Source organism: Anser anser (assembly GCF_964211835.1).
Source record: "Anser anser genome assembly, chromosome: 22".
NCBI lineage: Eukaryota > Metazoa > Chordata > Aves > Anseriformes > Anatidae > Anser > Anser anser.
The window spans coordinates 7,072,812-7,100,596 of NC_139743.1; the positions used below are offsets into that span (position 1 = coordinate 7,072,812).

Below are 27,785 nucleotides of genomic sequence, written 5' to 3' on the forward strand. Positions count from 1 at the left end.
TTGCACAGCGGAGGCTGCGCCGTGGGATCTGCCGATAAGGTTGGGAAGGTCCGTGGCCGGGAGAAGCTTAATGTCAGAAGGTGAAGGTCAGGACGTGCCTCCTGGTGGAGTGCTGTGCGGGGAGCAGGAGCCCCGTCCGATCTCAGTGCCCGCATTCCTTCGCACAGCCCCCGTGCAAGCGTGCGCAAAGCCGGGCTAGAAAAATCAATTGACACAACAGATGTAACGGTCTCATTTAGTGGCGAATGGAAACGTGTGTAAATCTGGCATTAAACATGAGTTTACACTGCTCCCCTTCTTGGGAGAGCAGTGATTGACGGCGCTGTGTAAATGACATGAGCACGCAGGCAGAAGCAGGGAAACATTTACCCTTCCGAGGAGCATGTGTACATTGGAGAATTGCTTGCCTTGCCACGAGCTCTAACGCACCCGGAGGGATCACTTCTCGCACAGCTCCTTGCCGCTGCGTACAATTAATACCGTGGTGCGTGGAGAGGGAGCCCTGGCTTGAGTAAACGGGACGGAGCGTCTTCTTGTGAGCCTCAGCTCCTCGAAGGTGCCGGAGCAAAAGCTCTCCCCCAGATGCCTCGGCAGCAGCGGGTTGTCAGACTGCAGGAGTGGGGAGGCCGCGCGGGCCCACAGGGGCTGCTGGCTGCTATTACCGCGCCCATCAGACAGCTAGTCCGAGCAAAATCCAATAACAGCCATTTGAGATTAAATTCGGAGCACTTGAGTGATCTAAAGCCAGCAAGGAGTCAGTGTCTCAGCAGTCAGTCGAATGGTCTGGACTGTCATCTTATTAGAGGGAGAGAGAAACTTTGATTTAACCGAAGACCCTTAATTTTCAAACAAGGAGGCAAGCCAATAAAGTTTCCCGGCTCCCACTGGCTGTTACCATTTCACGAGACCTTCGGCTTCTGAAATTCGTTGCTGTCTTCAGGATCTGGACTTGTCAGGCAATTTCCTTTGACAGGAGGTTCTGCACAAATCAATTAATGGAAGCAGGGGTGGGGAGCGGCGGGCTGTACGGAGGGAAAGTGCTGCAGCCGACTCCCTGGGATTAAAGACAAAAAAGTTGTCATTAGCAATGTCTGTGCATAGCCGTACAGGAAGGGGGAAAAAAAAAAAAAAGAGAAGAGAGCTTGATAGAAAACCGTGCTGAAATTCCTTGCAGCAGCAGGGACTGGTTTTGTAGCTCTCCTCCTTCTTTGCAGAGGTCTGGGCTTGCCTCCTGCTCCTCGGTGCCGTGGCAGTGCCACCATCACCGCCTGGTCCGGAGGGTACGTGTTGTGTTAAATAACTGCCGTCGACATGTTAACTTATCAGAGCCTTCAGAAATGACTGGAAATTAATTGCGAGCTTAAATACTTCCTTGGCCTTTAGCTCCGCGCCACACTGAGTGCAGCAAAGGTTTTGTCTCATCAGAAAGATATTTTTTTGAAGAGGGGGAAGTTGTTCTTTTTCCTGCTGGAATCCATTTTCCTTTTAATTGCTTTGTGCAGAGCTCCGGCCCCTTGCCAAATGTGAAAATCAGCCACGGGCCTTTTATTTATTTAACTATGCATTTATTTTTATTGCAAATCCCCGTTTCCTGGCTGAGGACGAGGTCTTTTTCGCCCTCGGAGGTGGCGCATCCGAAACAAGCCCCGGTGACCCCTCTGCTCCTCTCCACCCGTGCAAACCAAGGGGGCTGAGATTTCCAAGGGATGAGACTTCGGCGTGGTCGCTCCCCCTTCCCTGCCCTGCCTGGGGATGTCCCCTCCCTCCTTGCTGTCCTTGCATTTCTTGCCATCATTTCCACGGCGAGCCCGGCGTCCGGCACCCAGGCTGCGGGGCTGCGTCCTGCCGCACAGCTCGCCGCTGGAAGGAGTGACCCAGAGAGATGGAGCTTTTTCGGACAAAGCAATAAACGACGGCTTCCCTAACGGCGTGCCTGGCTGCTAATCCGCGCTGAGGAGGGCTCGGGTGTAACACTAGCGAAATATTCACTTTGAGGCAGATTATCTAAGGGACTCGGATGCCCCCTATTACCATAGTGTCTGAGCACCTTGCAGGTTTCGAAGATGCCTGTTTGCACGTTAACGCTGTGAGGCAGGGCTGAGTTGCCAGCCTTTAGTTTTTAAAGAGTGGGAGCTGGAGCTCCAGGAGTCCGGGGAAAGCTCGGTGCGTGGGGATTTTGGGGCTGGAATGGCTCTTTTTGGTAAGAAGCGTTGCATTTATTTTCAAACAGTGGTGCTGGGATGACTTGTAGGAAGGTGGCCGGGCTGAGCCGTGGGCGTTAATGCCAGGACTACGGGGTGCTGTGTCCCTACCTTTCGCGCCCCGTCTGAACGCGTTTCCTTGCTCTAGGAGAAGCTGATGCCTCCTCCTCGGCTGCCGTAAATCAGCCCAGCTCCGCTGCCATCAGCGCAATCACCCCGCAGCTCTAAAGCTCTCCTGGATGCTCCAGGAGCTCCAGGGTCCCATAAAAACCATGTCTCCTTCCCCGACATGAAGCCGCCGGCTCATTTGTCCCAGTTCGTGCCAGTCCCGTCACCTGGAGACTTCTTTTCCCCACCTATGCCGAGCTGCAGGAGGGTAATTTACTGCCCCACGCTGCTTCCTTTATCTCCGTTTATACTCGCTTAATGTGGTTGGGAATCCACAAATTCCCTTTTACGCTGTTCTGAACGTAACCTACTAAACCTTAATCACGGTTCGGGGAGTAGTAATTCTTTCTGTTATATGACTCTCTTTTTATTTTTTCTTATATAATTTTTCCTTTAAGAAAAGATCATTAATCCAAGTTTCTGAGACTTCCCATCAATCTATAATTGAATCATATAAAAAAGACTTGATTTTACGTCCATATAAGAAAGAATCCAATTCTCTCTAATGTCTGCAGATTTATAAGTCTTAATCTCCAGATTTCTCTTAATTTTTTTTTCCCTAATAATCCAGCTTGTCTGGAGTTATCTAAATTAATTGTGAACTTTAATATACTGTGATCTGAGCAGATCAGTTATCTTGTCTGCAGAGGAGACGCCGGCAGCTTAACAGGGCCATCTCAGAGGGAAAACAAACCCACTTCTAATAGCTACCTAACCTTGGTGTGTCGGAAGCACCCCTGGCAGACAGCTTCAAAAGATGCTCGCTTAATTATTGCATTTTAATCGCCGCGGGGCTGGCCGCTGCTAAGGCTCTGCCGCTCTCTCGCTGCCGTCACCTTCTTTAAAAGCCCAACGGGAGCAGGCAGTACCTTGCCAGCTCGCCGCCTGGGAGGAGAAATTCGGCCTTTCCGGCCATGATGTTGCCATAAAAGTGGTTTCCGAACCCCATTTGGGTTTTTGCTGTTTCGCTCGAGGCGCCTGCGCTGCTGGTAGCAGCAGCCCCCGGGCAGCGCAGTCGTGGGGGCGAAGGGGCTGCAGTACCCGGTGCACTGCACCCGTCCTGTGGCACATTTCGGGTGGGTTCTCCCTGCTGCGGGCGCTGAGGGCTGCGGTTGTGGATGCTCCCCCTGGTTTTGGAGCCCCAGGGCTTTGGCTGGTGCAGCCTGGCCCCCCCTGGGCTCAGGGCTCCCCCCTCGGAGCCCGATGGGCGCGCTGCCTCCTGGCCAGCTGGATGCTGCCGGGGAGGGAGGCGCAGCGAGGTAATTGTGCTGTCTCTGCAGACAGTAAATTCCAGCCCGGGTGTCCATTTTGAGCCTGCTGTTTGGAGACTTGACAGTGGCACGTGTGCAGGAAATTGCTCTGAATCCCTCCCGCCTCCGCTGTCTGTCCGCTCCTGGGAAAGGTGTTTAGAAAAGCAATGTCTGATGTTTGCTCTAAGTTTCTTGCACCGGGAAGAGGAGCAAAACCTGGGGCTTGCCGTGCGTGCATTTACCAGCTTCCATCCCTCTCTTCTCTCGTAGACTCACAGTCCCATCTGCTAGAGGTTTCTGGAGCTGTTGTGCTTTTTTCTCTGTTTTCGTTCCGTGCCTGCGCTGCAGCTTCAGCCTCTGTAAATGAGGCGTGTGGGTCTGGTAGCAGGTCTCCTGCTGTCCGTCTCTCCTTCCAGGCACACTGTGCTCATTCCCTTCTCCTTAGCCCTGAGCATCTGGGGGAAATTTCACCCTCGGTGCTTTGCAGGGCACGGCCAAAGGCAAAGCAGGACCAGGGGAGGGCTGGTTTGGGGTTGTGCAGGAGCTCGGAGGGTGGAGAGTGAGGCTCTGCAGACTCTAGCTCTGCGAGGAAAGAGCGAAGCAGGATTAAAATCCTGGCCACGGCTCCCTCCGTGTGTTCCCCTCCTGTCGTCTGTGAGCAGGCTGTATGTCTGGATACAATTACCCGGGCAGCCTAATTACCCCCTGGCTCCCAGTAATGTATCACTGGCTACCGGAGGAACTCCTAGGTCTGCTGGAGGTAAACCTGCTGCTCGGGGCGGCTGCGGTTTTCTGCTCCTTTTTATTTTGTTCATCACTTTCCCTCCCTCCCTCCTTCCTACTCCCTTCATTGCTTTCTGAGTTTCAGATGGATTATCCAGATTGCAAACTCCAAACCCTCTGCTGCCTGCCAGGTCCTTCTGTTCCCTCCCTGGTAATTCCTTAAAGCAAACGACGCAGCTCGCTCCTTCCATGGCATGGACCTGGGGGGCTCCCTTGGGTGGAGAAGGTGCAGGAACAGCTTTGGTGCCATCCAGGTGGCCTTGGGGCCATGCAGGTGGCCTTGGGGCCATCCAGGTGGCCTTGGTGCCCTGGGCTACGGGTCACTTGTTGGGCCACTGGAGGCTCTGCTGATAGGGGAGCATTTATTTGGTTGCAGGAGCCTCAGAGCATCACTGTCCCCCCAGGAGGGATGCCTCATGGAGGGGCCACTGCTTCCCCCAGCACAGCCCTATGGCTTCTCCCTCCAGGGGATAAAAAGAGAAAAAAAAGGTATTTTTAATTCCTTTTATTTGTCTTTGGGCTCAGGAATCTGGTTCTTCCCATGAGGAGTTGAGTCTCCAGCTCGCTCCTTTGGCTTGGCAGAAGGGGGGTGTTGTTCGCTGTGCTGGGAAGGGAACCGAGGTGAACATTTTCTTTCTGTATTGATTAAAAACAATAACATCCTCGAGTGATACTGAGCTTCATTAGGTAGAGGGAGAGAACAAAAGGCAGGTTTTTTGTTTGCTCATCAGCATCGTGGGGCTGTGCTCTGTGTTGCCTGCAGAGCTGGGAGGGAAGAGCACTTAATCACTGCCGCGGGGGGGGTCCACCAAAAAGTGCCTCTGCCCAGCGTGCGTTGGCAAAAATAAATGACTTTCCTGGCTGGGGTCAGAGGGGAAAGCAAAGCAGTGTGATCTGCTGACGGAGTGACCGGACTGCGGGTAGAATAAATGGATTTTAGCCTCGGGACGCCGGGCAGGTCGCTGTGCTGCTGGCCTGCCTCAGTTTCCCCATCAGCGAAGCTTGAAGTGTTCATTCCAGCACTCCCCCCCTTTTTTCTTTTTTTCTGTGTGTGATACTTTCTAGCTGGGAACGCAGGTATGACATCCACACACAGACCTGGCAGATTTACCCTGTTTCACTTTAGGTGTATTAACCTCCAGGTGATGTCCCTGGTGCCATTAGGTGGCGGTGAGGCAGCTCAGGGGGCCCCAGCCCAAGAGCTTTGATTTAAAAACCCGTACAGGGGGGCACAGTTGTTAAAAACTTTCTTGTGATTATACAGCCCCGTCTTGCTGGTGTTTGCAGCGGATGATGGATGACTACTGAACAGCTGAGATTCTTTGAAATGTTCTGCTTGCTGTCAAGCCCTGTCTTTTTGCCTGTCTATCCATCTTCTCAGAATAACTGCGTTGCGCAGTCCTCCTGCACACGTGTTCGCCTGGCTCCGTGGGGAGATCCTTGAGCGGGATAGCTGCAGGACTGCGAGGATTACGTGATTAAAAGTGGCGTCTGTGGTGCTCTTTGTGAGGGTCTCAGCAGCTGGCCGGGGTGGGTGAGCCTCCCCTGCCCCCTTTAGGCACCGGGAAGAGCCCAAAATTGCGCAGCGAGGCCGGAGTGGTTTGGAAATGGAGCTCGATGGTTCTTTGGTTTGGAAATGGAGCTCAACGGTTCTCCCATCCAGGGGTTGTGCTCTTTTCTAGGACTGGGAGGAGGGAAGTGTGCTTCAGAGCAGGTAGAAGGAGTGTGGGGTGGGCCCTGGAGGGAGGCTGGGAGCTGCGGGATGACAAACCAAGTCACCGCGCCCAAGCGTTGGTGCCGGCTCCATCCTCCTCCTCCTGCTGTGCTTCTCTTTGTGCTATCCCTCTGGGAGTCCAGCCTCAGGATGGAAGAAATTGCCTGGAAAAGCCATCAGCCCACTTCTAATTCCCTTCTGAATTGTTGTTCCGGGCTCTGAATCTTTGCATTTAAGCCGGCGACTTTGGAATAACAATTGTTTTCCACCATGAGCTGGCGCTTCCAGCTCAGAAGGCTCCCCTAGGTCCGGCCACCTCCCAGATCTGGGCTCGTTTTCTCTCTCAGGTTGTCTGAAGGAGCTTTTTTCAGGTGTTGAGACATGGGGGTGCCCGTGGAGCAGCCCCAGCAGGGTCTGGCAGGCTGCAGCTTGGTGTGCCGGAGAGCGGAGCCGAGGCAGAACAACGTGGGTGACGGCACGGAGCCGTGCTCCGCAGCTCCGCTACCTGCAAGCCCCTCGGGGTGCCCAGCTGCCCCGCAATTAGGTAATAAAAATATCAAATGGCAATGTAATATTAAATATCATGAGGAGAGTGCCAGCCATGCTTTCCCAAACCCCCAGGTACTTTTATTTTAATTATAGGGTTGGAAGGTTCGGTGTTGGTTTTTTTTTTTTCTCCTCTCGGAGTTTTATTCGAGTAACTTTACATGAGCAAAGCTGCGCGAGAGAGCTCCTCCGTGCTCGGGTTTGTTTACCAGAAAATGTAAATGTGTGGAGCTTGCAGAAATCCGTACTCTCCCGTGGGCAGTGCTCCCTGCCTTCGACGGGTAGGAAGAGCTGGGTTTGCAGCCAGGGCCAGAGCTGGGTAGCGGGGTCTTGTGGCGCTGTAGCAAGTGCCTCTGCAGCATGCTCCTCGCTCTCCCCTTTCTCAGTCTCCCGGATGGAGATGTTGAACCTCACCTTCCTCGCTCCGGGTGACGCTCGCAGTTTAATTAGCAACTGCCACTTCCTTTGACGTCCCCCCTCTCTTTGTAGGAAAGGCCCGTAGAGCTTCATGGCGATGCTGCTAATGAACGCCTGGGGAAATGGCTCCTCGAACATATGGCAGGGAACATTTCCGGGGGGGTTCGTTGCGGCCGTCCCGTCAGACGCTGTGACGGGGAGACGATTCCCGTTTTGCTTTGGGCACAGAGCTCACACGCACCCGGTCTGTAACGCTTCCGTGGGATTTTTCCGTGGAGATGGAGAGCGTGCGAGGAAAGGAAAAATACATTACTGAATTTTAATTATTTTTCATGATTGGTTTGCTTTAATAACCTGGAGCTTTGGGCACAGAACAGAAGTCTTTGCTTCCCATCACCTTCTCCCCCTTTAGCTTGGGGTCCTCTTCCCTGGTCCTGACCCCCTGCACTGCTCCGACAGCTCTGCCGTGCCCGACACCCCGAGGACCGAGCAAAGCTCCCGTGCAAGCACCTGTGCAGCCCCTTCCCCTGGCCAGCTCCAGCACCGGGGCGCAGGATTCGGCCCGTCGTGGCAGCACGGCGCGGGGAAAGCTGTTACCGTGCGAACAGCCGCCGTCGCCTGTCAGCGCAGTCATATCCTTTGTCGGGAAGATAAACCGCGGAGTTGTGCCGCGCAGCGATCGGGGCCTGATCGAAACCTTGCGCAAACTGATGGGATCCTTCAGCGGCGTCTCAAAGGCAAGAAGCGGTGACAGCAGGCAGGCTGGAGGGCTCCTCCTCGTTCTCTGTCATCCTGCCTGTAGCTACGTCTGTCTGCCTGCCGCGAGCCGTGCGGGAGCCGGCGCGGGTCCTGCTACTGGCGCTGCCCTGGTGCTTACTGGTGGTGCAGCTGCAGGCCTGGGGATGGCAAAGCTTGGCGGTTTCCGTTGTCACTGCAGAGGATTTCGTGTGCCTTTTTGGGCCGGTGAGCAGTGGAGAGTCTCCTTTGGAAAGCTTGTTCCAGAGACTTGAGTTTCTGCTGAGCTGGTGGGGAAAGGCACCAGCCTGAGCACAGCACCAGCCAAGGCGCTGGCCCCGATACCCTCAGTATCTGTTCATCCAAATGACCACAGCCCCGTGTGAGGACCTCCCCGCGAGCCAAAAACCCCACCAGGTGTCTGTAAGGCCCGTATCTGCTGGCTGGTGACCCCTGTGTGGATCGCAGGGCACGGTGAGTGTGTTCAGACCCCTCGTGGCAGCCCGGGGGGACGTCCTCTCGCTGCTCCTTTTAGGATCCTCCGTGCCAAGGTGCCCAGCTCGTAGGTGCTGGATGAAAGTGCTTTGCAGAGCAAAGGCTCTTCCCTGCGCACCACGCTCACTTCTGAAAGATGTTGCGTAAGCAACTTGGCAAGCAAGTAAGTTTTGTATTTAGATTGTAATTGGCTTTAAATTCCAAAGGTCCACTGCTAATGATATTCAGAGCGGTTTAATTAAAGGGGCACTGTCAAGTACTTCCTTTATAGTTTCTCTTTCTTGTGTGCTCTCGGTTGTAATACCCTTTTTTTTTTTTTTTTGCAAGCTTGAAGGTAATAATTAAAGCAATTCTCTGCTGATTTTGTCCTTTTCTATTTGGCCAACTTTGATCCATTTTTATTTTTTAATGGAGCCGAGATTAACATGGCCACTTTTGTTCCGCCACCACCTCGCTTCGAGGCGGCGTCTCCTTGTGCTGAAACCTCTCAGCCCTCGTGCCGGAGCTCCAGAGCTCCGCCAAACCACCTCCGAGTTGGGAAGAATCCGAATTTTTGGAGAAAGGGGTTGTTCTGAACGCCTCAAGGTGAGGCAAAGACAAGCCTGTCCCCTCCCTCGCTTGGAAAGCCCGTCTTTGTAAACGTAATGGCATTTCCGGAGAGAAAACGCATTCACGAGGTGTCAGCTCACAGAAGGAGCAATCTCATGATCTGAGTTACAAAAACGCACAGTTCCAAGCCGTCTCTTTCCAGTTTTCAACCCCAGGCTTAAATCAGGGATAAATAATTTGTCTTGGGCTCCAAACTCCCCCATTTCAGTGCTTTTTTTGAGGGAAACGAGTAGGGCTGAGGGATCGCAGCTGGGTGCCGTGCAGTTCAGCTTCCCCGGTGCCCTCCCTTGCCACGTGTCCCCTCTGCAGGACGAGACGTGTGTGATGCCCGGGGCCAGAGGAGAGCTGCATGGTGTGAGCACCCACCCTCTGAGAGCGTGGTGGGACGGAGCAGCGATGCTTTGCCCTGGTTTTGGGCTCCCATGTGGCCCGTGGACCCTGCGAGATGAGTTTTGAGGGAAACGGCGAGCGACCCAAATCCTCTGCATTCAGCCTCCGCTCCGAGCCGCTCTGCTTCCTTAGTGCAGCCGAGTGTGAAGAGAGCTATTTAGATCGGAGAGGATAAGGCAATAACCATTTTAAGAAAGATATTCGCAGTGGGTCAAACTTTAAACAATGGGAACGTTTCCACATGGCAGCCTCTGCCAATAATTGCTTGTAATTGCTTTCCCTTCGGCGCTGCCTTTGCCCTCGTCTCTTTTACGGGAGCTGCAGAGCCGCTGTCCTCTGCCCACCCCGCTGGCTTTCTCCCCACCCCGCGCCGAGCAGGAGCACGTCTGCAATAGGTTTTTTTTTGCAGACACTGTAAATCGCTCGATTGCATCTAGAGGGATAAAGAGTTCCTGCTTCCTGTCTCCCGGATCAAATTATTTGGCAGCTGGTTATTGCGGCAGCAGTGAATCCGCGCAGGGTTGGTGTTGGGGTGCAGCCCGGGTAGGAGCTGATGGAACCAGAAGCTTTTTTCTTCTCCAGGAACGGGGTGTCTGAAGGGGGGTGAGCACGGGGAGCAATGTGGGGAGGGGTCCTGCGCCTTCCTGCGTTGAGTGTGAGCACCCCCGGCCTTGTTCTTGCATGGCGGGTGTTCCTGAAGGTGCAAGGAGACCCCGCGTACCCGCACGGAGTCAAAAGTCACCAAGTTTTGCGTTGGGCTGTAGACATCCCTGAAGCTCAGCCCCGTTCCAAATCCAGCGATGTTTGGGGGCGCTTTGGGCTGGAGGTGGTGGCTACGTGGGTGACAGCCTGGGGACATCCTCGTCCTCGTTCCCTGGTCTCTGCCTGCCCTGGGCTGGGTGGGCCAGCCCCCCGAGCCGCGCTCGCCTTTATCCCATTAAGCCCGGCTTCCTTTTTCTCTGCCGAATCAATTTCCCAGTCGTTAAATGCTACCTTCCTCGTGCTAATCATACAATGGGACCACTAATGAATGTCTCAATTATTTAATGTTTGAATTGAGTAATTATTTTCTTGAGGTAGCAAATTGAAGTTTTGAGGAGGAAAAACACCGTCTCCCTCCCTCCCCCCCCCCCCCCCTTTTTTTTTTGCTGCTACATAATTAAGTAATTGTATAGCCAGTGATTTAATAGCTACACGATCAGGAGTGACATATTTTATTCAGCTTAAGCAGGAGTGTCTCATGTCTCCTCTTTTTTTGCTAGGAGAAGCCCTGGCCACCCCCTGGGAAGGCAGGGAAACCAGCTGCAAAGCCTCCCCACCGGCTCTGCAGCATTTCTGTCGGCATTTAAGGATTTTCTCTGCTGCACTGAGCCACCTCGCGTGCTGGCTCCCAGCGGATGCTTACCTGAGCGTGGAGGTTGCTCCTGGGCCGGGAGGGATGCTCAGGGGGTTTGCTGTGTGCTCGTGGTGCTGGGTACCATCACCATGCCCCAACCCCCCTTTGAGGCTTGTGTCCCGTCCTTCCCACATGTGTCAGGGCTGCACCTAATGCACTTTGTGTAAGGGTCTTGCACTTTTTTTGGCATGAATCCAGATGGAGTGCAAGAGCCCAGGCACCGAGCATCATTTGACCTGTGGGTGTGAGGCAGGGGACACCTTGCCGTCAGCGCAGGGCATTGGTCACACCATTCCCATATCGTCCTGCTGCCAGTGAGAGGCGCCAAGCTTGTGAAAACTTCCCTACTCGTTTCAAATAAATCAAGAGGTTAGGCACCAGGGAATTGCCATGCTCAGGGGCTGAGACATCCCGGGGATGAGAGAAGTGTCTAAGGAACAGGCGTGTTTGGCGTTGACTGAGCGTAAATCCTGGTTGCCTTTGCTTGCCGGAGCACCAGCTGTGTGTATCGGGGACGGAGAGCAGGGGAAGGGCTGGGTGATGATCCCTGTCCCACAACCCCACTGCTTGGTGTCCCCCTGGTGTGCAGACCGTGGCTTCTTCAGCACTGGGCGATGTTTGCTGGTGGGACTCGGTCTGTAGCTTGTCAGCAGTGCCGTGGGCGCAGAATCTTCCTGTAGCCATAAAATACCCGATAAAAAAAAAAAAAGGCTGATGTCACGTTCTCGTTCTCCGCTGCCACAGACTCGCAGGCAGGGCAGGATTGTTCCCTCCTGGGATGAGCACAGCATTACGCTCTGTTCCTGGCGCGAGCACCCGCGGCCCCGCAGCCGAAATGGGCTTTCTTGGCTCCGTCCTCCTGATTTCCGTCAAGTTCCCGACAGCCAACCGGTTGGCGAGAGCGCTGGCAGAGGGGGAGCACAAATGTGCTGCGAATAGGCATCGGAGGGAATTCATTAACAGTACTTAATTAGCGGATTCTCAGTGACAGCGCTCCGGGGGGGTGGGAATGTGGGTGCGTGCAGCGCCGGACCCACGGGAGCCGGGTGAGCATCCCAGTGCCCAGGTGGGTGTGAGGGGGCTTTGTGCACGCCTGAGCCTCGTGGAGGAGCCGCCTCCGTGGGGACAGGCAGTGGCTTTGCACGGATGTGTCCCCACGTGGCCCCTTGGATGGGGTCGTGTTGGCCTTGCTGTAGCCTCAACGCCGTTCGGTCCCTGGGGATCGTGCAGCCCTTAGGCGTGGTGGCCGCCCTTTGGAAAATAAAACAGAAAATGGAAAACCGAGGAGGAGGAAACCAGGAGCAGCAGTCATGCCTTTGCAACCTTTTTCCAGGTATTTTAAAATGCTGCTTTCTGCTGTCCTTATTTAACACGCACATTGTAATTAAGAAGAATTTCCTGTACTCCTCTGGGGCTGCTGAGAAATCCGAGTGCTCGAGGGTTTTGTATGTTATGTTAACATGCTTGTTACGAAGGAGAGGTCTCTGCAGAGCCGAGCAGGGGCCCTGCGATGTTGGAGGACCTTGGGAAGCACAGGCAGGTGGTGATATCCTGCAGCGCGAACCGGGAGGGTGCAAACGTCCTGCTGGGTGCTGCCGTGGTGTCTTGGGGCCTTCCTTTAGCAGAAGCTTTGCAAGGAGCAGCCACGCACCGTAGGCAGATTTCAGCCCAAAGCTCAACGACGGTATTGATGTTTTGGGAGGAGGAAGGGACTGGGTTTCTTCCTGGAAAATCAGCTTCTTATTTTTGCTTTCTTTTTAGTTCATTTGTGCACAGCCAGGGGTTAGGTACCAAAAAGAAACTTGGGGTGTCTTCATCCAGGACCATCCTGCTTGTCGCCGAAGGTCTCCTTGTGGGTTTTGTTTCTGCTTCTTCCCAAAGGTGAGGGCTGCAGGAGTCCCCGGTTATCTTAATTTCACCTTGCGTTTCCTCAGCCGCAGACTTGTGGTATTTGGCTTTTCTCAGACGGTAAAATCTGAGATTTCACTCGTGAAGGTTTCACTCAGCTGAAAATCCCCGCTGAATGCCATCTGAATAAGGGGCATGGGATCAGACCCCTCGTTCAGATCAGCGTGCATTCAAAAATAAAAAAAAATAATAAAAGAAAAAGAGATGAACTCTCAGCCCGTGAAGAAAACGTGGTAGGGGGATAAGGGAGGAGGGGGAGAGCTGAGTTAATGGAAGAGAGACATCTGCAGCCTGCGCATGGATGAAGGGAAAGGGAACGTATCTTGCCTCGTCCTCCTGGGATTAATTTTGAATATCAAACGCTTGATCTCAAGCCGTTCCTTAGGCAGCCGGTCATGTTTCTGTGAAAGCTGTATTTTGAAAAGAATTTTTCTGATGCCTTAAAACACAGGAAAGCAAAGCAAATGACCTTATCCTGCTTTGCATTATGTCACACTCGATGATATTCTTTTGCGGTACTTGCAGATAGCTTGACACATCGAGGCAGACAGCCCCTTATTATTAAATCTGTTTGCAAATGTGCTCCGATTGCCCTTCACATCCGCCCCTGGTTATGAGCGGTGGCAGCCCGTGGCTGTGAATCGCAGGTCCCCCCGAACACGTGCCGTGCTGCCTCCCCTTCCCCAGCCTCTCCGCTCGTCGACAGTTTGGGAATTAATTAAACGTCTGGGGGAAACCAGAGCGCTTTCTCCTCCCTGCGTGGTGCATTAGGGATGGATCCCGTAACGCTCCCTTCCCATGGGTCCTCCTCGTCCTTTTCGGGCTCGGAAGCCAGCCGAGACGCTGCCCTCATTAATCCTCCTGCACGGCGATCCCATAAGCGGCGCCGAATAAACCCTCGGAAGCTGTGTCATGCCTCCCTTCGCTCTCGGTGCGGGGTCAGATGAGGCCAGTGGCACTTTTTGCTGTCCGTCAAACCTGGATCAATAGTGCCTCATGCTGCCGGGCCCTGCTACTGCTGCTGCTGCTGCTGCTGGGGGCTCCTGCCCGGAGAGGTGAGGAGCAGGGTGAGGAGCACCCTGGGGGCCCCGATTTGGGTCCTCCCCGGGCAGGTCTCCGCTGGGCAAAGCGGCTGTGCCTGGGTCAGCATCCCCTAACCTGCTCCAGCTGCTGCCATTTGGGGCTTGCAGGGAGATGGGCGGCTTCCTTGCGAGGGGAAGAGTCCTCTCCGGGGACGACTAAGGGGAAATCCTCTTTCCTAACTCCAGGCCACGAGTAGTTGGCCTCAGACCTCTGTAAGGAGCTGGCATGAAATAAATACCAGGCTACCCAAAACCGCAAATGGAAAGGACTCCTAGGGGTTTCAGTTTGGCCTCCGTTCAGATCCTAATAGATTTTGATCCTATAAGCAAGTCTTTGGACTTCAACGCTTGTGCCCGTGCCTAACGCCGCTGCAGAAGCTGATCATCTCCGGGCATCACCGGTGGTTCGTGGCAGAGGCCCCCAGAGCGGGCTGTGCATTCCTGCTGGGATGCCCCGCGCTGCTTCCAGACTTGTTGGCTTTCGGTTTCATCGAATACCCACTGTTCTTTTCATTACTGCAGGATGAATATAAGGTACCGCTTAACCTTGATTTTTTTATTTATTTATTTTTGTTCTACAATATTTTTTCTTCTTTCCTATCCCTCTTTTGAATTACACACCCCTTGTTTTTGTTTTTTTTTTTTCATTTGCCATGGAAATGCGTTTGGGATCAGATTTTGTTGTTGTTTCCTCCTACCCCTCTTACGTACGTCTATCTGTCTGAGACCAAAGATGATATTGGACGTTGGGAATGTTGTTTTCCTCTGTAACGGCATCGCAATATTTCCAGTTATTGTTGTCTCTCCCTTTCTTCATCCGTTTTGCTTTCTTGGCCACCACGGTCTGTTGAGCAGATGTTTTTGTTAAGTTGTCCACAGTGATGTCTAGTTTTTTTCTCTTTTTTTTTCGAGCAGTTACAATTAAGTTAGAATCCATCAATGTGTATGAATTGTTGGAAATGTTTCTTTGATAGGCATTACCTTGTACTTGTCTGTATTAAATTTCAGCTGTCATTGTTTTCTTAATTGCCTGTGTTAGATAATGTTGAATTTCCCACAGTCCTCTCCTCCTGCCTAAAATGAATAGCGTTCGGATCACAAACGCTTCAAACTTGACACCTTTTTTCCCCATGCCATTTAAAACCTCACCCCGCGGTGGCTGATTTAATCTGCTATCAACGTGCGTTAGTCTCCGTAGTCATGGTTTTCGTGCCTTTCCCTCTCACCTCTAAAGGTGGAGAGGTGAAGATGCAGCGGGAGCAGGGCAAACCCTGCAGGAGCTTGGGGGCTTGGGTCTGGGTTGTTCCCGTGGGCTCGGGTCCGTGCTTCTCCCAGCCGAGGGGGCTCGAACCGAGCTAACGCGTGTTGTCACGTTTCCTCCAGGCACGGCAGATGTAGGGTCTGCCCGACGCAGGGGTGGACGAGCCATGACTCAGGTCTGGCTTTGATTTTTCACTCTGCCGCATCCCCGCCTTGACAAGCTGCTGCCCTCCTCCAGCTGTTGTCTGCTCCGCACGTCTCACGCTCCAAGCTCCCCGTGGGAGTGACGTCCCTTCGCCAGGCAGCTGCAGGACGGCGGTTTTCATCTTCGGAGCCTGCTGCTTCTTCGGGGGCACCGGTAATTATTAATTAAGACATTTTTGCAGGTCCCATAAATTATACCGCCTTTCTGGAAGGTATTGTCGACGTCCTCAAAGAATTCTAATAGATTAGAGAGGTGCAACTTTATTTTGTGGAAGCCGTGCTGTTTGCCGTGTCATGTTCATCTGGGTAGTTTATTACAACCTCCAAGCCACTAATTTAACAAGTTTGCGTAACGTTGAAATAAGCCTTTGAAGTCTGGCATCATCCGTTCGCTACCAAAGCAAGGTGCGATCATTCCCATGCCAGCAAAAATTACCGAGTGAAATTGTGCGGTAATTTTAGTCTTGATTTAGTTTCCAATCTATGAAAGTTTCTCAGTATTTTTAAATGACATGGAAACATCTACTCTGCTCTGTCGCTGCCCAGAAATCCCCACTGCGAAGCCATTTGGTAGCGTGGCATTTCTAGCAAACATGCTGGAGCTTCTCTCCCTTTGCAGCACCTCTTTGGGAAGGACCTGGCCGGCACGTTAGCTGCCTGGCAGACTTTTAGCCCAGCCGTGTCCTGCAGCAGGGGCTGGGGGGCCGTAAAGAGCTGCAGACCCCCCTGGCAGCGCCCCGGAGGCAGCTGAGGGCTTGGAGTTTATAGACCCATCTGCGGGAGGACGGTGGCAAGCTTGCTGGTTCAACAAAGCTCGGTTGAGTCCTTCCTAGTCAGAGTAGCTCCAAAGTTAATCACGGGGAGGTATGTCGGTATTTTTATCGCCGCATTTATATTTTATGGAACCATCTGGTCCCGTTAAAGCTCTGCGAGTCGGCTTAGGCTGTACCGAGTTTCCCAGGAACTGAGAAGAAGAGGAGCAAGAGTACGTGAGGTGCGGGAACGAAGCATTTCTTGTAGCGAACACCACCTAGATATACCTCGACAGGCCCTCGGGGAGAGGAGCAGTGCAGATTCTGAGTGCAGCATTTAAATCCAGGCACCAGCAGTAATGGGGCTCGGTGCTGGGCCCCCCTGCAGGTAACTGGTTTTCCAGCTGCCCTGCTCCTGCCAGCATCTTCTCCTCCGGCGTCATTCAGAGGGAACGGGGCCTGGGTGACCCTTTGGGAAGGCGGCAGTGACACCTTGAGAAACGGCCAGCCTAGAGCACGAGTGCCTTTCGCAGGCAGCCGGTGTAACGAGCTGCTGCAGGACACGAATCCCTCCGGCCGGTCCCCATCCCCGTGGGGCGCACGCAGCGGTGCCACCGCCTCGTTCCCCCCTGTCCTTACCCCGTCCTTCCCTCTGCTGTCAGCTTTTGATAAAATCACCGCTGTCGGGAGCGGGGCTGAGCCCCTCGCAGCTCCCCGCTCGGGTCGTTGCTCCTGTTCCCCCCGCGGGGACGCTGGCGGTGCCAGTCCTGCGAGCGGAGCAGCTGCGGCGTTATGGAGACTTGGAGCTCTCCCGTCCTCGCTGTGGTGCTTGCTTGCCGGGAAAGCTCTTGGAGCCCTTCCCCTTCCCACACGTTGACTTTCCAGGGCTATGGCCTGGAAAATGGGAGCAGAGGGGTGTGCGTGGGCTAAATGAGCTCCTGCTGGCAGTGCCGGTGGCTTTCCTGGAGCTGGCCGCGCTCAGCGAGCTCTGGTGGCTGTCCCAGTGCCACTGGGCTGTGGGTCCTGCCCAGAAAATCTGCTATCCCTGAGGCGTGTGGTGGTAGGGAAGGAAATCGTGGGTGTTTTGGTTTTTAGTGAGCACTTCAGGTGTCATGGTAATTCGACAATGAAAACATTTTTCTCTCCGCTGCAAACAAAACTTGCTCTTCCTAGCTGGATCCGACGGTCCCCTGCAGATTTGAAAGGTACAAAACAAAACTTTTATTGATTTCTGCCGGAGAATAGCTGTGTATTTCCTCTGTAAATGCTTCTGCAACCCCCTGTGGTTTATCAAACACCCCTAACCCGGCTCCACCACCTGCTCCCGCGTTGGGATCCCGCAGCCCCAGTCCTAGGTAACCCCTTGCTCCCCAGAGGTCCGGGATGGGCGATTAGGGCCTGAGAAGCCCCTTGAGATGCTAAGGGAACCTGCTAATTCCGTACAAAGGGAGGCTTTTGCCAACCCAGGGCACCTCCTCTTTGCAGTAAGCGACGTTTGGTGGCGATAACTTGACCTAGTTTATCTGGGTCCTGATTTTCCCTCTTGCCCCCGAGCTCCTCGGGGCTGCTGATCACTCTGCGGTTTGGGGCAGCCGCTTTTAAGCGGTTCTGCCCGCGTCAGAAGCGAGCCAATAATTCAAGTAAGCAATTTATTCATCGAATCCAGCAGCCTTAAGCTCAGGGTATATCTGCTGGGCAAGCTGCTATTTCCTTCAATTTATTAGTCTCGGAGTAATATGCTAATATATATTGAGACTCCTTTATTAGAAGCATTTGTCACTCAGAAAGCCGGGCTGCTCCAGGTGACTGGTGGCTGCCGGTGTCCCCCCCCGTGGCAGGGCTGCCCTGAGTTTTGGGGGAAGCATCCTTCCCCTCCACAAGCCCAGGTTCTCTGCAGGCTTTATTTTCCCTGCCGCTCGCAGGGGCAGCCGCTTGGCGAACTGCTCCTGCGGGGTGCCCGGTGCGTGAGATGCTCCCGGGGCTGGGGACAAGAAGGGCAAAAGCTGGTGGGTCCTGAGAGCAGCACGGGGGGCTTCACTCACTCCCTGCTCCTCCAGACCCGGGGGAATCGCGGCTCCTGTTGTTATTTAAGTGGCTTTCCAGCTGCTCCTTCCCGTCCTGTCATCTCGCTGCCCATCTTTGATTAATGACCGCACTGTCCGTTCCAGTGCTTCCCTCTCTCCTTCACTTAATTCCCTTTTTTTTTTTTCTCTCCTTCCCCCCACCCCGGCTTCTATTTTTTTTAAATTTATTTTTTTCTTGCACAAACTGCTGATCTAAATGTTCGAAATAAATTATGCTGAATAATGGATGAGGACAGCTGCATAATTTATAGTGCCACGGGGTGAGGTGATGCCGTGCGCGCTCTCCCTCTCTGCTGCCTGTCCCCTGTGCCACCCCCTGCCCAAGGGCCTGGTGACACCAGATTTGCTGCAGACTGTAGCCTGGGGATGCTGGCCCCTATTTAGATCCTCTATTAACTCAAAGAAGCGATTTAACATCCCAGGATGGGTGTGCTTGTTCCATTTGGGGTCTCGCTTTGCCCCAAGTGTCACCATGAGAATATCTTTGGAAGTGCTGCTGTTAGCGTGCTACGTTCTGGCACGTTGAGGCATTTCTTTTTTCTGTCTTTCATATTATATTCTGAATTTCTCTCCATATGGATATCAGATATAATTATAATATGTTGAAATGAAGTACTTCAACCTTATCAAAAATAACATTTTGATAATTTTTCTCGGAAAATGTCAACACAATCAATAGGTTCTTGCAAACGTTTTGATTTCATTAAATTCAGCAGATTGTTCTGCTGGAATGTTTTAACCCACACTAAATATCCTTTTTTCCATATTGTGATGAACTTAGATAATAAGGTCGCCTTTTACAAAGCCACATCATGATGAAGTGGAGCTTTTTAGCAGTAACCCTCCAAGTTCTTTGGTAAAAGGGAGGAAAGAGTGGCAGAGACGACTGAGACGGGGAAAGAGAAAGGGATAGGCAGAGAGACATCATTTTTCTTTATCGAAGTTTATTATTCCATCCATTCGCCTCCGTCTTTTTCTGATGTCTTGTCCATCAGCCACTAAAACCTAATTCCGTGAGAAATAAATACAACTTGAGTGAATTAAGTGAAAAGGCTTCACAGAACCCAATTACTCTCTGTCCCCGGGACGCTGGGGAGCAGAGTTCATTTCCCTGTAATGAACAAAACGGTGAGTGACAGCCTGGCAAAACGAGCCGTGGCGCGGAGCTGCTTTCATCCGCGGGGCTGGGGAGCAGCTGGGAAGAGGTCCGGCCGTGTAGACGTAGGAGGGGATGCTCAGGTCCTTGCCTTCCCCTGGAACATGCTCGTTTTGCTCCAGTTTTGCTCGTTTTGCTTTGCAGTCTGGGTGGAGGGGTGCAAAAGTCGTGCAAGCAAACGCAGAGGAGTGTGTATGGGAGCTGGGAAGTGGCACGGCTCAGGAATTGAGCTGGGACGCGGGACTAATCCCTGCTCTGTCACTGCCTTGACTGCGTGACCTTCAGCAAATCATTTTACAGTCTGCTTCTCTCTTCCCCAGCAGTGCGTCATTTTGCTCACTCTTCTTGTCTGATTGCAGGCAGGCTTAGTAAAAGATTTTGTTCCTCTGTGTGTGTATTGAACTTTGCACAAAAGCCTCTCATTCCAGCTGTTGCTGTAATACAGGTAGTGCGCTTTTTGAGGAAAAGGAGCATACTAGAATAAAGCAGGAGGGAACCCGCGCTGAAACCCTCCACTTCTTTTTCTGCACTCTGTGTGCGCACATGCAGTGCTCCGTGTTTGTAGTAGGAGGGACTAAACCCAAGAGCTTTCGGATGGAAGCATGCAAGGAGATCAAGAGGGTTCAAGTTCTCAGAATCAGCGGGGGATGGAGGGGTGTAAGCCTGGTGTAACGTGGTAGTTGGTGCCTTTGCTGGTGACTGCAAGCCGAGTTGGTTGCATTTGTTGCTGCCATGAGATGAGGATGAGTGAGGCATCTTTCTCTTGGGTGCATGGACATTGCTCTTCCGTACAGCTCCCGAATGCTCCTCCAAATCCATAGGGGCAGGATACTGAAGCGGATGGGCTCTCGCTGTCCTCGCAGCACGTACCTGTTCCCTGCTGCGTGCTGGTTTTAAGCAGGGCTGCCTGCAGCAAGGCTGAGCCAGCAGAGCTTGTTTGCAAGAGTCATCGTGGTGCATCGAGTAATAACTGCACGAGAGAAGGAACTTGCAGTGCTTTATTATGCGTGGTATCCAGCCGGTGAAAGACAGCTGCTGCTGCTCTGTGGAGTATTATATCCCCATAATCAATATCAGGGAGGAGGAACCGTTGGGCAACCTGTTCCCTATTATGGGCACTTAGGCAATGCTTGGGTTGACAAAGAACCGTGTACCAACTGCAGGCAGCACATGTTCAACATGCTCCTCGTATATCAGGGAGCGCTCCAGCCAAATGCCCAGATGCTCTTGACAGCTAACTTTGGAGAGGGGAGATGACAAAGCAGCCTTTTCAGCCTCCCTTTGCTCTGGATGCTCGGCGATCGGCTTTGTTCGAGTCTCGCGACCCAGGGCAGGGAGGCGGTAGTCGCCTGCAATTAAGTCAATAAATATCAGCCACGCGGGCGGCTGGAGTGGTGTGATCTGATGTCAGGTGTGAAGGACCGGGAGGCAGGACTGCTGGGCTATTTTTCTGGCGCCGCCGCTGATTCGTTTTGACTTTGAGCAAGTCATTTAATCTCTCAGTAATTAATCCTATTCATACAGCTAAATTGAGTACTGCTAGGTACACGAGTTCTCACTGCAGGCACACTGTGTCCATTCAGGAAATCACAGCAACACCTATAATAGCGTAGAAGGTGTTTGATTTCAAAGTAGCCCGTGTCCTGCCACTTGAATCCTTCCCGTCAGATACCTCTGAAGGGCCTGGGGCCAGGCTCTGAGCAGCTCTGCTTCCTTGCTGCAAGGAGGAAAGATGCCTGCTGGCCAGAGAGGGGAAATATTTCCCCGACCTTGGCAAAGAAGCGTTAATGAAGTTCACGGGGAGCCGGGGAGGGATGGCACTAGGAAATGGCAGATAACTCGTGCCCTTTTAGGACCGATCTGCTCCGTGGCCCCTTGGTTTGAAGCTGCTGTAAGAGCCACGGGGCCGTTTGCAGCGCACGCACGCCCGGCCCTGGGCTCCTGTGCCGACCTGCCCTCCCGCCTGCTAATCCGGGCACCGCTTAACCAGGTGGCTGCGGAGTCAATGGGAGAGCAGCGATCGCAAGCGGGGCCAGCGCCTCGTGCTGAATGTTTTTATTAGCTCAATACAAACTGCAGCAGAGCACTTATTGATCCTGGTGATCCATTGCCATAAGTAACAGCATTTGTAAACTTTTGGGGAAGCAGAAGTGGTAGGAAAGCCTGACGCATGAGCCGAGCTGCTCGGGCATTCAAATTGCCTTCACAGAGAGGAGGATTTACTCTCGGAGACTTGACTCCGGGCTCTGCTGGCAGCTTAGGAAAGGCCCGGCCAGCAGCATCCGATCTTTCTTACCACCTTTTGCATAGTTTGGAGACAGCTGCGAGTGGATGAAAAGAGCTGCAGACCCAGTCCTTGCCCCCAGCCCTGCGGGTCCAGCACCGAGCTGGAGGCCGTGCACGTACTTCTTAACCTCTGTGCTGCAGGGCAGGATGGAGACCTCTTCATTCCCGCCTGCCCAGCCTGCAACTAATGCCCTTGGCAATGCTTTCTTGTGCTCACAGTGAGAAAAATTTTAGATCTGTGGACCTTTGGCCGCAGGGCTTCGCTCAAATTCCCCTGTACTTACTCTTGCTCCTGGCAGACCCGTGTAATTGAAGTGTGCCTCTATACATTTATTCATATATATACATATATATATATTGTATGTCAGTCTGCTGCCAAATGGGCCACTTCATTGCCTAAAGCCATCACGCGGCAGCCCCGTTCAGGGCATTTCATTTACCAGCCGTGGCACCGCTGCCCCGTTGGGGAAGTTTCCCCAGTTTTTGGCTGTTGTGCGCGGAGCTGAGCGATGCGAGAGGCCGGGGCTCTACCAAGATGGAAAAGCGGGATAAGCATCTGGTTCCTTTCGCTCCGGAAAAGTGCAGATCTCTATCGCCCGCGGGAGTTTCAGCACTAAATAGCGGCGGTGGCTGCGCTGCGTTCTCTGGGGGAGCGATGAGCTTAATGCAAAGTCCAGGCAGTTTAAGTGGGATTTAGGAATCCACCTGGGAGCCATGGGTGCGTGCTTTGTTGGAATCAGGATTTAATGCCGGCGTTCCCCCAAAAGGCTTAGAAAGTTTTGTCTGGTTACATGGTTTCTGAAGGAGAAAAAATAAAAAGCTGTGAAACCTCCTATAAATGCATTTTGTTGGAATAACAGGGAGTTTGAGCTGACCAGCTTTTAACTTATTAGGGACTATGGGAGGCTGGAGCTAAGCAGAGGGTGCTATCATGAAATGAAACGAGAGATATCCCCTTCTGTGCGACTTTTACCTGACACGGAGATGTCAGTTTGTTCGGTACAATTTAGGAACACACATCCACGCATATTTTTTCTCGCTACATCTGACTAGTCAAGCTGTTTGGAGGGCGGAGCTGAAGTGACAGCATGTGTACTTTTAGAGATGCTAAATTGCGTTTAGAAGAAGGAGTTGGGAACAGAAAATGAATAAACGGCGAGGCAAGGTGGTACCGGCAGCACCGCCTGTGAATCACCCTCAGCCGTGGATCCCGACTCGTCTTTGTAGGCACATCGACCATCCTTCCCCTCCAGGTCGCGCTTCCAGGGCATTTCCGTAGTCCTGTCTTCAAATATTCTCCCCTTTGCCTCTTCCCTCTCAGGCGAAGGCAGCGATGGCTGGTGGAATAATTGCTCTGGGGATAACGCGGGGCTCTGAGCTGGACCGGGAGCCATCTGACACTGCCTTGCCTCCAGTCCTGCCCTCCTCGGGGAGATTTTAAGTGCGCTGGATGATGGCTTTGCACAAATTCCCAGCTGACGGGATGCGTGTTTGGGCTGGCTGGCTGGGCTGGAATTCATTAGGAACTTTTGTGTTTGCAGCTGTCTCTCGGATTATATCTTTATTGATCCTGCCTGCCCATGGCCAATGGGAAATATGTGGAAATGATGAAGCTCTTCTGAAAGGGAGTTCATAATCTTGCTCAAACAAAGCCAGGCCCCCGGAGGGAAGGATGAATGGCCTGTGTGTAGGCTATTTTGAGACGATATGGCTATCGCATCTTGTTCCCCTTGTTTTAGTGGGATAACATTCAATTACCCCTGCCAACAACAGCTTCCTGTAAGGGTTGTTGAGACAGCTCATCGCTTGCCCCAGTGACTCCCAGTGAGGGATACCAGCGGCTCCCACCAGCTCTGTGCGGTTCTACGACCCTGGTCCCATAAGGAGATTGGGGGCAAGTCGCTTTGTGTTGTGGCAGGGTTCGGGCAGGAGCAGAAGGCATCGATGCTGACTGTGGGACGAGAAGAAAACGGGTTGAGATGGATTTTCTGCTCCCTGCCCATTAGGAGCAGGCCGTCCTTCCCGATCCTTGCAGCACGGGGACGTGTGGGAGGATGATGAGATGGCTCTGCGGGGTGCGAGGGGCTATTTGGGCTCTGCTGACCTGCCTGCTAGGACTGCCAGGCTCCAGGAAAGGGGCAGCTGCCTCGGGAGGAGAGCTTTTCCGCAGCCCGCGTCGCTTGTGCGCGTGTGTGCGGGCGGAGGGAGCCCTGCAGAGCTGTCAGGAGGTAACAGCTTTCACTTGCTATTAGCCTGGGCTGGATTTGTGTGGGCACCCGAGAGAGGGAAAGGCCCAGCAGCCCCATATCAATGCCTGACAGCACCTTCCTATTTGTATACCCAAGCAAGGAGACAACCTGCGAGACAACTGCACTTAGCCCCTGCCAAAGCCAAGCGCCGGAGAAGTCCCTGATGTATTTAGAGAAACACGCTGTCTTGCCGCGTCTGCTTTGGAGAAACCTTGCTAATCCTTCCTGAAAAGCCCAAAGGGGAATCCAAAGCAGCTTTTCATTAGCCAGACAAGCCCTACAAGTTCCCCAGCAAAATACAACACCGATAGGGATGCCGGCGCCTGCTGCCGCGCGGGGCCGGGTGATGGAGGGGAGGCAGCGGCAGCCTTTGCTGTGCTCTGGCGGTGCTGTGCGTGCACGGAGAGGGCTGTGGATGCCTGTGCTGTGCCAGGACGGTGTGTGTGATCACTGGGGGCTCTGCAGTGTGAGCAAAGGGGGAGAAAAATTGGGGTTCCTGGGGTCTCCTCCCTGGGACTGCACAGGCACCATGCACTTTGGGCAAGAGTTTGCGTTTTTGCAGGGTGGGAAGGGGCCAGCTCCTGTCCCCAGGGGCCAGCTCCTGTCCTGGCTCACTCTCAGGGAGTGAGACCAAAGCCTTTCCACTGCTGAGAGGGGAATCTGCCATCCCTGCTCCTTCGTGCAGGTGCCCCTGCTGCTCTTGCTTGCAGCAGGGACGAGGACAGCAGGCGCTTCGAAGTAATGTGCTGGAAAACTCAAGTGACTGCGTAGACTTGGAGCCAAACCTATATTTGGTGATTTTAGACTGATCTAGACCCCAAAATAGCACTAGTGGCTTTTCACTGCCCGTCCAGTGTCATCTTTCCCCTCTTATAACTGTACTGAAGCACCAGGCATCCCCTGGGGCCGCAGACCCCGGCAGCACATGCCTGCTCGGGTCCCACAGGAGCGTGTCCACCTCCTTCCCGCACCTCCCCGTGACTAACATCCCTTGCTGCTGCCCTCGGGCAGGGCTTCCCGTCGTGTTCCTCTCCGTGCGTGCAAACAAGCTGCCCCGACGCGGCGCCTGTACGGCAGAATTACTCCATCCATTGGCCTCGGCAGCGCTGCTTCTTGCTGAGCCCGTCCAGCTAGCGGAGGAGCTGCGTGTGAAGCAGCCGACGTGCAGGGAGAGCACTTATGCAGACTTCCAACTGCATCAGAGAAAGGGTAGGAATTCATTTCCCCGTGAGGCTAGCTGAGTCAGTGTTGATTGCGCTGTATATCCTCAGGACCTTGAGCAGATGAGTGCAAGCAGCAAGGCCATTAGCAAGGCTGTGCACATGTAAATACCGTGCCTCTTGCTTTCAGTTGTACCTGCTGCGTGCCAGCCCCTGGGCCGCTGCCTCTGCTTTCCCCTCATCTCTCCTAGCTGAAAGGCCCGTGAGCTGCAGCAGGTTGGACTGCGGCGCCCTCGGGATCAGGCTAATAGGTGATGCTAACAGGTTGTCAGCTCTGGGGCTGCGAGAGGATGCATTTCCCAGGCTTCGGGAGCTAAATCCGGATGGACGTGACTCGCATGTCCGCAGTTCCCCCCTCAAGTTGCGAGACTCGCAATAGCAGGGACGGTGCCTCGGTGATACCTGCAGGCATGGCATAAAATCATTGTCGGCGGTGGGAAGTGACTTTGCTGCGCGGATAAAATCATGTGAAATTACTGTGGGGTAAGAACACTTTGTTTCAGTCTCCGTCTCCCAAGGCAGCGATGTTGGAAACGTCCAGATTTGCCAGACCTGCTGTCTGTGCAGCCATTTCAAACGCTGGCTATTTTTTTTTTTTCTGTTGTTTTTCATGGGCATACCTGTGGCCTCGGGGACAAGAGTTCCACTAAAGCAGTTAAAGGGCTTTTAAATATGCAGGCTTGCTCCCACAGATGTGTGAGTGCCTGCTGAGGCAATTTGGTGTGATTAAAAATATAAATCCTTCGGAGGCCAGGAGAATACCTGGGCGAAACTAAGCCTCTGCTAAAGATCTCCGTGTGCACATATATATATAAATATACATATATATGCATGAATCTGTGTGTGTTTGTATATATACTGGTATGTATAGGTATGGACATGGATGTATAGGTGTCACCTTGGGCTGTGCAGGCGAGCCAGACCTGCCCATCGGGCACAAAGGCTGATATTCTGGAGGTGTAGGTGTGCAATAAAAGACCTTTCAGTGCTGGGGGAAATCAAATAATCTTCTGCAAACACAAATGCTTCTGGACTGTGATTACCCTAATGAGATCGGTTAATCGGCTCCGACTGCGTGTGTCTCCTTGCCTTTTCTCGAGGTGTTTTTCCCCAGTCCGTTTCCCGACGGATTGACGCCCGAGCGCCTTTGTTGTCGGGAGCTTGTCATTAGCGCTCTGCGTGTTGCGCAGAATTTGGGCTAACCTGCGCTTTTCTGGCCATGGGATATTTTGGGGAAGGTTTATGAATTTTATGAGATGGACCCAAGCGATGATAATGAAGACTTCAGCATGGTAAAAAGACCAGGAGGATGTTACGAACCTTGACATCTCCCCCACTCCGGAGGCAGCCTCTGAAGTCTTAATGGTGGAAAATTCCTTGGAGAGCACGTCACAGGGATTTGTTACCTATTTTCTGTCGTGCCTCCTCTTTTACACCCTCTCCCGGCTTGGGAGGGCTGCAAGCTGTCTGTAAAGGAGAGCAAAATCATTTTTCTGGGCTCAGGGAGCAGTGGCCCCTCAGCTGCGGTACTTGGTGGGGGCAGCGCACGCGGTGCTGATGCTCTGAGGAACCCAAGCACCTTAGGGTGCTCTGGCAGTCCCCAGGCATCAGTGCGTACCTGGTGGCTCTTGGCACCACATCCCGCAGAGCAAGGTGCGTGGAGCCCGATATAATCATCTGCCTGGGAAGGATTTTCTTTGCAAATCTCAGTCAGTTAGTGAGCGACTTCTGTGCCAAGGCGTAAGGGCTTATATCCCTTATGCATTTTTATCTCTTCTAATATAACGATGAGCTCTTTTTTAATGGGTCTCCTCTATCTCTGACTCCTGTGAAGCTTTATTTCTGCTCTGCCACCGTCGCAGAGCTCCAGCCAGGCTTGGCAGGGGCAAGTGGGATAAAAAGCCCCAGACTGTGGCGTTAGGGACATGCTCCTGTAGGCGTCCTGAGGGCACAGGGTCTGCACCACCACACCGCCAGTGAAGTAACCACACTTTGTATAAACTGTTTAACCTCTTTGTACCTCTGTTTATCCTTTATAAAAAAAGTGTAATACCCGCAGAGGTGCTGAGAGGATCAATTACTGTTTCTGTGCTCCGAGATCCCCGGATAAAAGGGTAGAGAATCGTCCTGCCGGCCTGCCTCAAACATTGTTTTCATTAAGGTTAACACCGCTCGGTCAACAGAGCTGCTAAAGCCAGATCAGTGTTTAATAAGCGATACGTAGCTGGGATCCGTCACGTTGTCTCTGTGTAGTGGGCTGCTGGGCAGTGCCCAGTAACCGGCCGGGTGAAGTGGAGCATCCCGCTCTCATTGCCCGTCGCTGGCTGTTTGATTCGTGGCGCTTAGGTCTGTGGGAGGATGATGGGGTGAGCCTCGTCGACGTTCCTCGTCTCAAGGGTGCAAAGGGAAGGGGAGCAGCATCAAAAACCGTGGAGACTGCTCAGGCCAAGGTGTGCAAACTCGGCTCTGTCTCGCGGTCCCTCTCCTGCACCCGGAGGGGGCTCTGGTGACTGGGCTGGGGTGCTCGCGGTGAAATAAATCTCCCCGTTGCCCGCAGGCAGTGTCTGCACACGCTTGACACACGGTTATGAAATCAAGGCTGCCGTATCTAGCGTCACGGAAACGGAGCGCTTTTGTTCCCGGGCTCTCCAGGAGCTGCACTCCCACTCCCTGTCATTGAACTCCGTGGGGATGGCGGAGTTCACAAGGGGAAGAGTTCTGGCTGTGTCGCATCCACTGCTCTTTAAATTTACTTTGGTTTTTGCTTTTTCACATGCTCCCAGACCCTTTCAGGCCAGAACCTCTCAAAACCTCCTCCTCCTCGCTTATGGAGGCTGTCCTGCAGCCTTGACCACATGAATAGTTTTTTTTTACTCCACA

The 27,785-nt window shown here is 53.1% G+C and overlaps 1 protein-coding gene across 2 annotated transcripts in view; it reads left to right on the forward strand.

Moving 5' to 3' along the window:
• The window catches only part of OPCML (opioid binding protein/cell adhesion molecule like), a 342,553-nt gene that overhangs the window by 131,936 nt on the left and 182,832 nt on the right, over positions 1-27,785 (forward strand). Inside the window, exon 3 of one of the 2 annotated variants that reach the window (XM_083808759.1) lies at positions 7,492-10,425. The exons of the other annotated variant lie outside the window; for it this stretch is intronic. Coding sequence (XP_083664885.1) covers positions 7,492-8,089 — 598 coding nt within the window. The 3' untranslated portion in view covers positions 8,090-10,425. Of the gene's footprint in view, positions 1-7,491; positions 10,426-27,785 lie in introns of those variants that run through there. 2 annotated transcript variants of the gene reach the window in all.